Source organism: Anabas testudineus, chromosome 21, assembly GCF_900324465.2.
Source record: "Anabas testudineus chromosome 21, fAnaTes1.2, whole genome shotgun sequence".
NCBI lineage: Eukaryota > Metazoa > Chordata > Actinopteri > Anabantiformes > Anabantidae > Anabas > Anabas testudineus.
In genome coordinates, this window is record NC_046629.1 from 21,360,923 (window position 1) to 21,376,434 (window position 15,512).

The window sequence follows — 15,512 nt, forward strand, 5'->3', positions numbered from 1 at the left end:
CTAAACGCCACAGTGATGATGTACGAGGTGAGTATGCTGTGTGCGGGCAGGCATTCAGCAGCACAGCTGGTGTTTCTGTTTGTCCTCTATATTTAACGATCTAAGCTTTACCTGAAAAAATGTGACTGATGGTAACATGGAGCAGGGGTGGGGAGCCCATGCTCCTTGAGGGCTTGAAGATAGCAGCTACACAGCAAATCGAGGAAATCAGCAGTGAGTGGGGCAGGGAGAGTTGGAAAAGTAGCAGGGCAGCAGCCTCTTGGTACAGATGAGTGTGTGGTCAGGAGCTAATAACAAATATGTGTAAATGAGAACAAAGAAGAAATGCTGCTGTTGTTACATCTTAGCATTTACTATATCTCTTCAGAACAAATAAGGTCCTGTAGAAATACGAGGTTTAAAAAGATATGTTTTAATAGTGCAGTGTAAGTAAGAAACCAGACTTAATGACAGGATAATTCAAGGGCTTAGGTTGATAAAAAGGAAAGTTACTATCACAGGCTTTTTATGGGCCTTGTTTTAGATCTTAAATTATTTAATGGCATTTAAAAGACAAAGAAACTGCTCCGATTATAAAAACATGATAAAGAACCTGAGAAAGGAAAACAAAAAAAAAATCATACCCACAATTTGAAGCACCACTGATAAAAGACGATAAATGAATTATCTTTTGAAGTCCGTGCAGACAGCAAATCAACTAATCATCCTAAAAACAAAAAGCTTCCACACCTTCAGTGGTGTCAGAAGGTGGGACTGATTGGCAAAACACAGCAAGTGCAATCACGAACAAGACCACAAACCAGTTTATGTCACTTAAAGTGCTCAACCTGTGGATTCACCCCAATACCATGGTTATTACTTCCTCCACTTCAGATGTCCAGTCAGTGGTGAGTGCGACAAAGAAATTGAGGCTATACACACATCTGACATTTAACGGGATGGTTAATACAACACTGACGTTTCACCTTCAGATGTAGAGTTCACATCCCGGCTTACGTGACAGACATTAAGGCTGCTAAAACAAAGGCTTTTCCTCATCACGCAAAACCACAGTAGTAAATATAACTGAATAACAGATCACATACAAATCCCCCAATTAATGTGACATAATCTCAGTTTCAAAGTAAAATGCTGCTTTGCACTGCCTCTGGCAGCTATCATTTACAATAATATGCCCAATATAAACGGATATATAACCTCAGGATAAATCTGTAGTGGTCATCTGAATGTCACATACATTAAACATCATTACTCTGCTAATATTTCACTGTCTACAGTATTTACACCCATTTTAAAAATGAAACTGCTCGTTTCAGCAGACGATCGTTATTGCAGCAGGGCGGTCTCTAGCTTATAGCGGAAGACTTTCTGTCAGTTCTTACTCGAACACAAGAATGACGTTCCTGTCACAGTTTGACTTCATGATCCAGCACTGTCAGAGGAATGAGAGCAAACAAGAAAAGTTGGTGGTTTGCAGAATGTGGCGCTTTCTTCTTCAGCCACAGTGTGATTTCACGTTTTTCTTCTCCCAGCATCCGAGTAACAAAGTTTTCCTTGATGAAAAAAGGTAGACTGCTTTGTGCCGAGAGATGTAGAAAATGTTGAACCAAATTGAGATAGTGTTAGTATCACCTGAAGCTCTAAAGGAAATGGAAAATATCTCACTACACAGAGAGGTCGGTTTAAATGAATCCTGTCATTACCCTCGCTGCTGAGGCTGGGTAACATTAATATGGAACTGCACATTCTAATTCCATCTGATTGTTGTCCATAAAACCATTACAATAACTCCTACGAATCCAGATCCACTGAAATTAGTCACGGTGCAGCAGAACATTGAAGGTAATTCAAGGTGGTGCTTCACTAATATGTTGCCTTGGTGATACTAACACCATCAGGAAAGACTGGGCTTGCTCTCTGAGTATGAAAGTGGACATATAGAAATGCACTTTCTGCTGCGCACTTCCAAAAGCAGCGAGGTTTCAAACATGAGAGCACTGTCCTTCCTGCAATAATGATGCAGCTGGTCCACCTCCGTTAGTGTTATGATAAAATGTACCGTTTCTTTTGGTCATGCGACGTTCCTAATCATAGTGAACGTCCAGCACCTTGAGTACCATAAAGTTTCTTTTAGCACAAAAAATATATATAAAAAAAAAAAAAGAGTAAAACCACAATCTCAGCCTGTGATGACTGAAATGTGAGTATTTCCTTGATAGAAAAAACAGACAGGTTGTCTCAACACTGTAGAAAATAAATAGTTTTCATAGGAGGCACTCGCGTAGTTCAATGTCTCTGGAAGCTTCCAGATTGTCAGCTCAGCGGGATCCACATTCACAACCCTGGGAGATAATAAACAAATAAAAATATATATTACAAGTCAATCTGGATTTGAACCTTTCTGTTTGGAAGTAAAATGACAGATATTCGAATAGCTGAGTAAATAAAATATACAAATACAGATGAATTATTTAGAATTTAGGATCTTTGTTACATTTTAAAATAGCTTCAGACTCAATTATTCTGCTTTACCATTGTGAGGCTCTGTGGCTTTTCTTTTTTTAATATATAGAGTTATGAATTAAAGATCTTTAGGTTGTTGACAAACAGTGACAAAACAAGAAATGCAGCTCTGGCAGCCCAGGACAGATGTTTTTAGTATGTTTAGACACGGTATAAGCTAGTTAAATTCAATTAGTTAACTGAAACAATAATCAAAAGGTTAATCGCTAATGAAATAATCGTCAGTTGCAGTATCAAAGTGGACACACAGACGTGCACACACAGTTATCTGCTCCTCCATTAGGCACCACATACCCAGCAGACTGGCTTAAATCTGCCCTAAATTACACTGTTTTCATTCCCCACTAACGCTTCTATTAGAAACCACATGCTGAGTTCAAAATCTCTCTCGGCCCTGCTGGCAATTACTTTGCGGGTTTGGGAAGCAGATGAGAAAAGCTTGACTAAACCGATGAATTGTGAAGAGACTTCACCGGGAGGCAGACTTTGTGGAGAAAGTCGGCTCTGATCAAAAATATTTACGTGACATTCGTGTTGTTGTGCTCGTCTTCTGTTCCTCTGTCTCAACACTACGTCAAAACACTGAGGGCATCAGACAGTTTGACAGATGTTCAAGATAACCAACTACATGAAAGCAGGGAAAGCAGTTACCTTTTACATGGTGTCTGACCTCTGGATCATGAACAGAAGCTTCCTTCGCTGGGGGAGACGGTGTGTAGAGGAATAAGGCTTTCACACTGCTCACTGTCTTCTGGTAGTCTATAGGTGGAGGGAATGAGGTGTCAATCATCATCACAGCCATTACCTTGACAACTACCATTATAATAATCATCTCTCACAAACGGGAATAAGCATTCACAGAAGAATAGAGAGCATAACTGCTGTAGCGTTTAGTCAGTCAAGCATGTACGTCTGATTACAAACGCAACTTAGCGAGTCTGTGAGCCACAAATGGAGTCCATTGTCCTTGTGAGAATGTCAGAGAAGAAAAGACTTGAAGTGTGTCAGAGTTGAGATCAAACCATTTTAAAACACCAAAATACATCTAAACAACACACAGTAAACTGACCTTTTTAAAAGATTGGACTGAAAAACTACAGACACTTTCTTAACACTTTGTGGTTTAGATCGTAAAACTCTCATTTAACCCATCAGTCTACGCTTAATGACATTATTTTAGATGTAGATGTAACTGTTTAACAATAGTATTCAGACTCTTTAATTCAATACTGTGTAGAAGCCCCAATGGCAGCTGTTACAGCTCCAGGTCTCCTCATGCTTCTCACACTTTGATTCAGGCAGCTGATCCTATTCTTTCTGACAGTTCATCTCAAGCTCCAGACTGGATGAGAAGAGTCTGAAATGCCATCTTCAGGTCTCTCTACAGATGCTCTATCGAGTTTAAGTCTTGGCTTTGGCTCCAACATTGTCTTGGCTGTATGGTTTGGATCATGGTCATACTGAAAGATTAACCCTCGCCCTATCCTCAGGTCACAATGTAGTCAGGAGCAAGTTTTTTCTCAAGTTCCTCTCTGTATTTAGCTGCATTCAGCTAAATACCCTCACTTCTGAGCAGTGTCCCTGTCCCTGCCTGGGCTTCTGATATGATCTTCTGATCAGTCTAGAAACAACCTTTTCTCTCATGCAGTTAGAATCATTTATATGGTGCGGGAAACAAGTATTTTAAATGGAAACATTTAAACATTTTGTTCATTAAGCAGGTTTCCGGTGCAGCTATCTACATTGATGTTAATTCAGTGGTTCTGTCACAGCTTGCCAAACAAATAATAACCACCAATCAATAGTTATACAGTACAGTATGTATTAAATATAAATGACACAGGAAAACACACAGTAAGGTGAAGCACGTTTTTTTCACCTGTGCAGGGTTAGTGCATGTGTCTATTAGTACTTCCACTCTTTTGAAAAAGGGTTAGCTGTCTGTGAAAAACAGCCGTTATTATGCTGTTACCCCAGAAACATCTGATGATGGGTAGAGGCGAAGAGCTTTCCCAAGACCTTCACAACAAGTTTGGTGAGCAGCATATGAATGATTCAGGTTACAGACTGAACTTTTTATCCACAAGAGGAATATGCATCACACCACCAGGCATTAGGAAAGTTAGTCAGAGAAGCCGGCCGAGCTTCAAGGACCATCACTTTGCCATTATGATGTCCATGCACCATCACACTATTAAGACTCCACTACTGAATAAAAGACGTGTTTGGAATTTTATCATTTCTTTTGCTATGTTGCCTTATTGACTTACCACCAATGAATGGATTTAATCTTATGTGAATAGTCAAAATGGAAATATGTCAAAAAAGGTCACATATTTCTAAACTTATTTCCCTCATGTCATATGGCACCCTCCAAGCAGACTGTGGCTGTATGCCATGGTCAAGAGTTAAGTAGTTTTAGTTTAGTTTTTGAATTTAAATCAACTATCATAAAACATATACAGTATATTTATATACTGTAAATTAACACATAAGAGCAATATAGTATACACCCAGTCCTACATAAAGATGAATCATTGTTTGTGTGTGATTGCAATCTGCTCAGGGACTAAACAGCATTGTATTATCGTTTAGGAAGCATCTATGTTTACTTAATTTTCTCTCCTTTCAGTTTGGTTTTTCTTGAAAGATTTAACTGAATGCAATTCTCATGGCAATAGAGACGCTTATCTCAGTTGTACAACTGCACTTTGCCAAACAAATGTGTTCTAATGGATTAATTAATGGATTAACTGTTCCTAGTATGGTTCTGCAAATCTGTGTTTTTATAGTATCTAGAAATGTGCTGCTCCTGAATAATTCTAAACACTATTAAACAATTTCTTGAAAATAATCAGTAGTAAAGTAAGCTTGTAGCTATAGCAGAATGTTAGTATGTAGCAAAAGGATAGATGTGATTACTGCATTCAACTGCTTAGCTACATTAGCTACATTCCACAAGGAAGTGATGTCACATAAAAGTCCAGTGTGTGAATCAGGGTGTACCTCTGAATGCGATGTTTCCTGCAAATAAAGGCGTACACTCTCCTCAGTCCCAGCAGGACAGGGTCCCAGTTGTTGTAGTGGCATAAGAGCGTGGCGATGAAAAAGGAGAGGAAGACTGGGACTGCCCCAACAAAAAACAGCCACGAGAAACGTACCTATACGCACAAGAAGAAAAAGTTAAACTAGTTAAAACCACTGTCATTACTTTCCTTTACTAAAGAGTTTTTTTTCTGTTTTCAAGGAAACAGATAAAATAAATAAATAAAACAAACCACTATTTAAAATCAGTGAACTAGCTGTGTTGAAACCTCCCAAAGAAACAACGTGGACAAAATGTCCAATCAAAACCCTAACAACAAAAATAAGCATGTAAGAACTAATTTGAATCAAATTTTTTAAAAGCTGCTGCTTCCAGTTCAGTGTAAGTAGATGGTATGAAAAACTTACTTTCTGCATGCAAATATCTGCCAATATAGAAAGTGGAATGGTGAGACTCAACGCCAGGGTCCCGATCAGAGATGATGTGAGGAAACAGCCCCTGTGGACAGACACCAGCGTCAACAGTGATCGATTCCTTCCACAAAACATGATGTGATGATTTATTGTCACAATTGTGATCAGAATCAATTATGGGTCCTGTGCTCACCAGAGCCAGAGGAACTCTGAGAGAACCGTTCCGATGAGGCCATTAATGAGGATGTAAGTCCACACCAGCTGGCTGGGAAGTTCAAAGGCCTCGAAACCTGTGTAGTGAAGGAGGAGGAAGCCCGGCCACAGCAGCAGCAGGTTGAACAGACCCACAAACCCTGAGAGAAAGACAGCAGCTGCAACTTAAGACAGCTCTAAAGCTAACTTTGGCAGCCCTAAAAATAAAACTTCTTACGGGGATCTCAAATGTTCTGGTTACCAATTGTTTTACAGCATGATAGAGTGAAGACAATGTTAGCAACTGAGATACCTACAACAACTGTTAGTACATTACAAAAAGATTGTCCTTATCCTTAAATGTACTGTACAGAGCGTCTGCTTACCAAAGAACATGGGAATGTCAAGCTTATCCTCTCGATCCACTCGTCTCTTGATCATTACGATGTAGAAAGCATACAGTACCGCCCCAGCCAGTGACCACAGAGAACCTTCATGAAAATTGCATTATGTCATTATCTTTGGAAAGTTGGATTTGAAACTATATTAATTACACAACACTGAATAGAAAGAGGGACTTCTACTTCTAACGAATTTCCCCAAGGCGATCAATAAAGTATACATTATTATTATTATTATTATTATTATTATTATTACTTGCTGCCTCTGTACTTACCTATGACTCCTTTCCCATCAGGGTTGTCCATGCTGGAGAGACTCACGAGGGCAACACCCCCCATGCTTAACAAAGAGATAAAGACAATACATGAACTGAGAAGTAAACAAAGCTATTTATGCTACTGTTGCCATTTAGTTTAGAAATAAGAACAATAATAAGAAAATATTTTACACATTTATAATAAATGCAAAGCATCTGGCCTGATTCAGTCCAAAGGTAAGAAAATCGGCTTAACAGCACCTCCAAATATTGGCCAATTATTGAACTTGGAAGTCCAGCACATAATCCCCATAAAAGGACAACATAACTTTTTTCCTATGTGAAACTAAGCTAATGACTTGTAGCTAAAGCTTCATATTTAGCATATAAACTCTCAATAAGAAAAACAAACATATTTTCCAATGTTAAACTGCTCCTTTAATATTAATGGTCTTAATGTTTTGGCTGAAGCCTGGCTAACAGTCACAGTAAAGCAAATCATGAATTATCTTTAATTCTCTGTCTACCAAACATTTTGTAGAAATCTATCCAAATGGGCCAAAGGAAATAACATTTACACCAAAAGACACAGCCCTGCATGATTTTCATTTGATTTTATTCAATCAGACATCAGAGCGCATTATCAGAAAAGCTGTTCTGTGTTCTCACTGCTTTGCTACTTATCATGGGCCACTTTGGGAGAAAATTACTGTGAGAAAATTACAATGTGTGTTTCAGAATCTGATCAGTGTGATGGGTTTAAATGTGGAGCTAACAACACTCAACAAGAAGAGTGTTGGTTTTGGTAGGTACAAATATGAGGCAGTGTATTCAGAGGAGCAAATGCAGCAAGAACAAAGAGAGGACATGTTGATAATAATAAAATGATAAAATATCCCCAGTCCAGTTTAAGTCCTTGCCTGATACAAGAACTCTTGACAATGATGAAAACTGAATTTCAAGTAGCAACAACTTCTTCCAAAGTGGACAAACAAACTGAAATCTAAATGCAAAGCATGGAGAGATGCAAATGCAAAACCATGCATTTCACTCATGCAGATATACTGAACTAAAACCTCCCAGCATGCCCTTCTTTACTCGACTACCAACGCTTACCTGAGAGCCACAGCCAGCAGTTTGGACAAAGTGAAACGGTCGCTGCTGTTGCTGGGAAAAATGGCTGCTAAGATGAGCGTAAACAAGCCTGAAGAGGGAAAGGTGATAGAAAATTCAATCATTAAATTGAAGATGGAGAAAGATCCATATGACTACTATTACCAAACGTACACTTGCCATTTTCCCTTTTCCCCATTCTAATGTACAGTAGTCTCAACTTTACATTTAACTTATTATAATACAGAGAGAGGGAGAGTTACCTGAGGTTGATGACAGAATGTTCACAATGGCAACCTGTGTGTTGGACAGGGCTTCCTGATAGGACAGATTAGCCAAGAACCACTGCAAAACAAACAGTAGCAATAAAACCACACCACCTACTGAAGTATTTACCACAAGCCTCGACTCACTGATCTCTCTCTGCTTTGTGTGCCTAAACATCTCTTTCCTTATTGGTTTTTCTGTCACCTCTCGGCTATCACACAGAACTTCTAAAAAATGTTTAATGGGAAAAGTAAAAATAATTTTCTTAGTACATTTCTCAAATTTTGCAAGGTTGACCAAACAAATGTTTATGCCTTTAATATTTCTTCATTCTGGTCTAAGACGATGAGTCACTAATTTAATTATTAATTATTATTATTTCTAAGCCTACATGAGTGATGTTAGTTTTGGCTCATAAACCGCTGCTCTCTGCTAGATCACATAATTGTAATGTGTCAAAAAAACAGTTGTTGTTTTTTTAAGTACAAGGAAAACACTGTGGTTGCCATCCAGCCTGCAAATAACACAAAACTCCTTAATCATCAGATGGTGGGTGCGGTAACAAATGAGGTGGAAGCTGTATAAGGGAAGCAATGCAGCAATAAAGCTTGAGATGTGAAACATCTGTAAACGGCTGAAAGAAAGAATTACAGACATGTTTGTAATGTCTTACAGACACACATTGTGTGTTTTGGTGAGAAATATGTAATGTTTCTGTTATGTATTAATGTATAATGTTCAACAGTTACCTTAAAACTAGATGCAACATCTTCATATTGCTATTAAAGAAATTGTTAGTGTAAAGTTTAGAGGCTGCATTGATGAATGGTAGATGAGAATCTAGGAAAACATTCTTGTTTAACCACTTGTAGCAAAACAAGAATCTATGGAAAGTACAGTATTTGTTAGCTCTAAAAGAATGACACTGTACAGGCTACATGGTGATTAGGTATATAACAATTCTGCAAATGTACTGTTTGCTGGAGACCTTAGTTCAGTTGATAATTCTTTTTTTTCCGTTGAATCAGTTTTGGTCTTGGTGTCAGAACTGTTGCACCTCTAAAGCTAATCGATCAGCTACAATGACATCTACAATATACACTGTCCGTCCCAAAAAAAGTCACCACCTGGATTTTACTAAGCAAATAGGTAGTGGTTGTAATGGGTGCATCAGGGTGAATGTGATGCACCCATCATGCCTAATGCCTCCTTTACAAGCCTGTGGGGGCAGTGCTATGATCTGGGGTTGCTGCAGTTGGTCAGGTCTAGGTTCAACAACGTTATGTGTCCAGAGAATGAGGTCAGCTGACTACCTGCATATACTGAATGACCAGGTTATTACTTCACTGGATTTTTTTCTTCCCTGATGCCTGAGGCATATTCCAAGATGTCAATACCAGAATTCATGGGGCTCAAATTATGAACAAGTGGTTCAGGGAGCATGACACAACATTTTTACACATGGCTTGGCCACCACAAAGTACAGATATCAACCCAATTGAGAATCTTTGGGATGTTCTGGAGAAAACTTTGTGCAGCGGTCCGACTCTCCCATCATCAATACAAGATCTTAGCGAAAAATTAATGCAGCTCTGGAAGGGAAAAAATGTTGAGACATTGCAGAAGCTTATTGAAACAAAGCCACGGCAAATGCATGCTGTAATCAAAGCTAAAGGCGGTCCAATGAAATATTGAGTGTGACTTCTTTTTTGGACAGGCAGTGTATATTTTGATTTCTTTTCAGAACCCCTTGTTGTTAAAAAGATTAATACAGCTTTAGGTTTTTTTAGGTTTCTAATTCACAAATTGTAATTCTTGTTTTCCATCAGCTTCTATCTTCTATCATTCAGAATAGAAAATATATACTATATAATGCATCAATGAAAGAATTCAAAATCAAATCAAAAAGCACCACATATTCAGAAAGAACATTTTAATCTTAATACAAACTGAGAATCTGAATATCTCTGCTGATGGTATCTAGATAACTTCTCTAAATTTATCTGTATGGCTCATGTCACAAATTTATTGTGAATAACCTTTGCTACTGAAAGCATCATTTTTTTCCCTTTCATTTTTTAAAAGGCCCTATAAATTTGATCATACTTACACTGTAAAGGTGGTTTCTCTGTTAATAAAACAGTATAGGCTTACATATAACTCTCTCTATAGCTCTACATATTATTTTACATTATATGTATCCAACATTACATGTGAACGATTCCTGATGATTTATACTCACCACAAAGCAGAAGAAGAAGCTGATTTTGGCCACATCAGTGATAGTTAACTTTCCCACTGTGCGCAACATAGCTTCATGGTCCTTGGCAGCTGGGTAGGACATGCGGGACAGCTTCGCCTCCAGGGCTTGTGTAGAGGGCAGCTGACGCACCTCCATGATATTACTAAAACGCACCCGGTGCTTTTTAGAAGCTGCTGCAAGGCAGGAATGGAGAAAGGTGTGAACTGATGGAAGCAGGGAAAAACTGTTTGATAGATAGCAAAAGATAAAATGTACTTTTGAGGCTTTATTTGCATTTGCAGCAAAACCATCACTTTTAATAGAAGTGCCAAATATATCAAACCTTGAAATTTAAATCCTACTAATAATCCGGACTTTAGAGTAACACTGCCTGTCAGCCAGTTCTATAAAAGGAGGTCATTTATATCTTTCCTGAAGGGCATCACTTAAACCAAAAGAATCATCATTGTTTTCAATTGTTGCCAAATGCTGTCAAGACAGAAGAGAGTGATTATCCTGTGATGGTGCAAGAACAAATGAGATGAAAAAAAGAATCTGATGGTCACTGAAAAGGACAGAGTGAGGTTTTACATGTAAAATATCTTTTCAGTGGCTACAAACACTGACATGTTTCAACAGTTTGCCACTGCCATCTGGTGTTCACTTTTCTTTTTTCATTGAAGTGAAGCTGTCCATCATGTTTATTAAAATGTAGGCATGCTCACAAGAAAACGTGAAATATACTCACAAGATTCACAGTCTTCAATTAAACAATTTGAGCGTTCAGCAGATACATCCTGGAACTTCACTGGTACATACAGTGGTTCACTCTGCACAACAGTGACAAAGAAATGTACATTTGTTTAGGAGTTATAAACTGTTAAAACTTGTCATAGTCACTTCACAGGTAAAAGTTGTAAACAGCATATTACAGATAGAGCCATCAGTTACTCTGAAAATAAAAAACTTACCAAACAGTTGTTCACAGTGGTGTCAGTGGTGCAAGGTGCAAAGTAAGCCTCAGCATCAGCAAACTGCAGAGAGATGCAATTCAAACAATCAGAACAGTGAGTTCTGAATTTCTGCTGCAGTGTCTATATTTGCCTCAAGGCCATTTACACATTCAGCTCATCTTAAAAGAAAACATTGAGTGCTATATAACCCAAAGGGTTAGGGCAAAAAGGATCATCAGCAGCCTCTAACTGAACTTAAACACAGATTATTTGGCTACTAATAATTATGACAGAACTGTCTTTTTTTGAAAATGGAAGCTTAGTCGGGCTTTTGGCAATTAAAAAAGGGTCATAATCTATGATTTCTAAATATATGTCAACTTCCTGCTTCTGCAGCAGAAGCCATTGTTTGTCACTCTGTAGCATGGATGTTGTCTACAGGAATAAAAATAACCTTTAAACACACTGACCCCATGTGGTGAGAGTGTGATCTGTCTACTTACGAACGCAGAGTGCCGGCGTTTCAGAGTGCCTGTGCACTGCTGCCTCCAGGGCCGCCACAACAGGAAACCCAGCAAATATAGCACAAACATGGAGGTCTTGGTGAATGTGCTGAAGAATGGTTTGTTGTACTCCTGTCGCTTAAAAATGTACTGCGGGGAGGAATCAACAGGAGAAGCTGTTAGGTTAGCATAACCACTTTACTGGCTGAACAGCATGTGATCAAAACAATTCTGCCTTTATAGGTCTGTGCCCTAAATTCAGAATAAATTAACTGATAAATAACTGAGAATAAAATAAATAAATAAAGCATACCAGTGTAAAAACTAATTATACTGACTCAATCTAATTTGATAGTTTATACTTTCACTCCACTACATGACAGAACGCTGTCACATTATTATGTAGAAAACTGACTGAGAAAAATTCTTACTGAGGTTAGCTCAGAAGAGGCTACCCAGATGACATCCACCAACAGGAGTATCACCACCCCCAGGGCCATTCGCTTCCGCTGGGTTGCAGAGCTGCCCTGAGAGCTCATCCGGTTCATGATGAACACCCACTCCATTAGGACACTGCAAAGAGACAGGCACGAATGACATCTTCAAGACAAGCTCACTATTATTCTTATTACTAATTAATCATTTTTTTTAACTAGAAAGTGACACTGTGCCAACATAAGTCAACCAACACAATACAACAATATTACAGTCAGTAAGATCTGTCTCATTTTCATCTCTAAATCTTGGATTCATTCAAATATTCTGAATGACTGCAGAATGATTTGAACTGACATATGTGATGTCCGTCTAACCCTTCAGGGCAGGTACAGTGACCACAAACTCCAGTGTTACATCCAAGTCTGGCCCACTGTTGAAGAATCAACACAGCCTTCAATTAAATACCTCTTAAAGCAATAAGGGGGAAGGTAAATGAAAGTCAAGAAATAATTTAAAAAAGAAGAAGCACATGCTAAATTCCTGTAGCAGGACTGGAAGAAACCTCCAAGCAATTTGAGCTACACTGCTCTACACACCTGTTAACTGGAAGCTTACAGATCAACCGAAGGGATTCACCGTTTAAGTAAACCTGCCAGTAAAACAATGGCAAACGCAGTAACGCCGTGTTGTTTTCAAAGCAAATACCTATGACTCCAGCTCAGAAAACAACAGTGGAAATGTTGCCACTCGAACAAGAAACGATACGTGACTCTAAAGCCACCAAAACCGAACAGCTCGACCTTCCTTGATGGTTAAATGTGATTGTGGCAGTAGGCTACAAGCTAGCTAGCTATATGTCTACTGTGGGTAACTGGAAGCATTGCAGTGTATTGTATACAAGTCTAGCTAACTGTAAGTTATAGATTCAAAGAGTTTGCTATTAACAGGCGACATTCTGGATGTAAATGTTTAGCTGTTAAGTGTGAAGATCTTGTGATTTGGTCGCTTCCTTAGTCCACGGACGCTAGTGAAAATAATGTGTAAGCTAGCTGCAATTAAATTGCATTCACAGGGTAACAAGTAATGCTGTAGGATGCTCTGTGTTTCAATGTGTAGTTAACGCCACTTCCAACAGCTAGCTAGTTAAAAATCTGCTATTTATCTGGTTTCCTCTAGCGAGTCCTACGTTTAGCTACTTGTTTTTCAAATAACTAACGTTGACGAGCTAACTGTAGTTGATTAACGTTAAGTAAACAACCACTTAATAAAAGTGGTATTTTTACCTGAATGCAGTGAGATGTCATTTAGGGTGCGCCATTATTCTCTTGCACTGTCATATGTTGTGAAAATATCAATAAAACTACAGTTTTTACGATAAAAGTCTTGACAGCCCAATGGTTGTAAACATTAGTACAGCCTGCCCTCTTCATTATCAGGTGACTAGCTTATGTGATGCAAAGCTTTCTGGGATATGAAGTCTTCAAGTGACACAATGCAAGACCTCTAACAGCCTAAACGCTTGAACAGCTGTGTATACAGTGATATGGCCTTATATCTCTATAAAGCTACATTCACTTATGTAGATTTATACATTTATACATAAACATTTTACATATTGCTTTTACTCTGCACATAAAAATATTCCTCTTTTATTGTATTAATATTTTTTGTTTGTTTTGTACAGAAGTTGTTAAAATGCATTGTAATACATGCAGAATATGAATGCACCAAAATATAACAACATGGCTGTACAGAAATTTAAAAAATATTAACAAAAACCTAATTCCCCACAACGTAAGCCATCAGTGAAGATTTAGTAGTTCTGCATTACATTTATTATTAATTTTACCCAAATATAAATCATGGGATATGTCTTTTTTTTTTCAGGCAGAATCATTTGTCTAGGGCCAAAGTTTCACTAGGAACACTATTTAACAGCACACTGCACTGCATGTAGTATCCTGGTAGTGCCTCTCCCCTACAGTTTTACCAGATCTACCATAATCATCATATTTGTGAGATCATTTAGCTCTGTACTATGTATAGTTTAACAAGTAAGTTTAACAGTAAATAAAACATCATATCTATTCTAATGCCACCCTCACCCTAAACATAACTTTTTTGCCCATTTCTATTTCAGAAAAGACTTTTATGTCTCTGTATGGACAATAGCCACATGTATTATTATTTTATTTTAGTCATCCTTATATATTTGAAATAGCTGAAGCACAATATCGTACCTTGAGCAAGTCGGAAAGTTCTACACTCTCAGATAAGTGAAGGGATCCACCTGAAACTTTCTATAAAAGTCAGCAGCTCAGGTGATAAAATAAGAAAGATAAAAAATGGTTAGTAAGAAAACATATTACATCAAGTATCTGGCTGATTAGATGTAATAAAAAAAAACTTTATACAACAACATGGGTTTTCTTTATATTAGCATTTTCTCACATTCTGTTTGTACAAACCTTGTTGTCCACAGTGTACAGCAGCAGCTCAGGTGGAGTAAGACAAGAACAGAGAACAGCAAATTCTGCTCAGTGAGGCAAATAATTTTTGAGTTCAAATTTACACACAGAAAGAAAAACAAAGAAAGAAAAAGTATGTAGCTAGTTTACAACAACAAATATAAATATCAAGGTTTTTGTATTGTATCTAAATCAAATTTTATGTGCTTTGCTTCTTGTAAATCTTGAATTAATTAAATAAATATTTCCATCGACTGACATTTACTCATTTTTAAAATGTATTTTTTTAATGACTTTATTAAAAATCATACACTTATTTTAAATTAACTGAACAACTGTAGCAATATTGTTTTACAACCTTTTCTGAATTAAACATAACAAATTCTTGTTCTTAAACATACTTGGGGTTTCCTTAAAGTTTTGTGTCTCTGTCTCTGGTGCTGATTAAGTGACCTGAAGTAGGAGGCAGTAAAGAGACACAGGCCCAGACAACCTGACATATGAATCCACCCACCACACAAATTGCTTTTGAAGAAACAACGATTAGTTACAATATTTACTTTTACAATAAAACCAACAGCTAAAAATAAGAACTTAGATTGTTTCTAACCCCTGAGGCAGGTGCCTGCTGGATGTGTCCAGAAGGTGGCGTCTGTATCTGAGCTGTGTGCTCACCACCACCAGCACCAGCAGCAG

At 37.9% G+C, this 15,512-nt stretch overlaps 1 protein-coding gene across 5 annotated transcripts; it reads right to left on the reverse strand.

Annotated features, from left to right (window-relative positions):
* Positions 1 to 389: 389 nt before the first annotated feature.
* On the reverse strand, positions 390 to 13,776 carry LOC113173497 (solute carrier family 35 member F5). 5 transcript variants are annotated; one of them, XM_026376920.1, is made up of 17 exons: positions 13,632 to 13,776; positions 12,945 to 12,997; positions 12,723 to 12,778; positions 12,342 to 12,483; positions 11,911 to 12,060; positions 11,426 to 11,488; positions 11,203 to 11,284; positions 10,455 to 10,648; positions 8,209 to 8,290; positions 7,949 to 8,036; positions 6,851 to 6,915; positions 6,561 to 6,665; positions 6,176 to 6,335; positions 5,977 to 6,067; positions 5,530 to 5,684; positions 3,175 to 3,282; positions 390 to 2,342 (listed from the first exon to the last, which is right to left on the reverse strand). In XM_026376920.1, exons 4-16 carry the CDS (start codon positions 12,474 to 12,476, stop codon positions 3,201 to 3,203), a joined length of 1,452 nt encoding a protein of 483 aa, XP_026232705.1. In that variant the 5' UTR covers positions 12,477 to 12,483; positions 12,723 to 12,778; positions 12,945 to 12,997; positions 13,632 to 13,776; the 3' UTR covers positions 390 to 2,342; positions 3,175 to 3,200. The 5 variants fall into 5 exon arrangements, with proteins under 5 accessions (XP_026232705.1, XP_026232706.1, XP_026232702.1 ...); XM_026376921.1 differs by having other exon boundaries at positions 12,703 to 12,778; XM_026376917.1 differs by lacking the exon at positions 12,945 to 12,997 and having other exon boundaries at positions 10,455 to 10,645.
* Between the last annotated feature and the right edge of the window lie 1,736 nt (positions 13,777 to 15,512).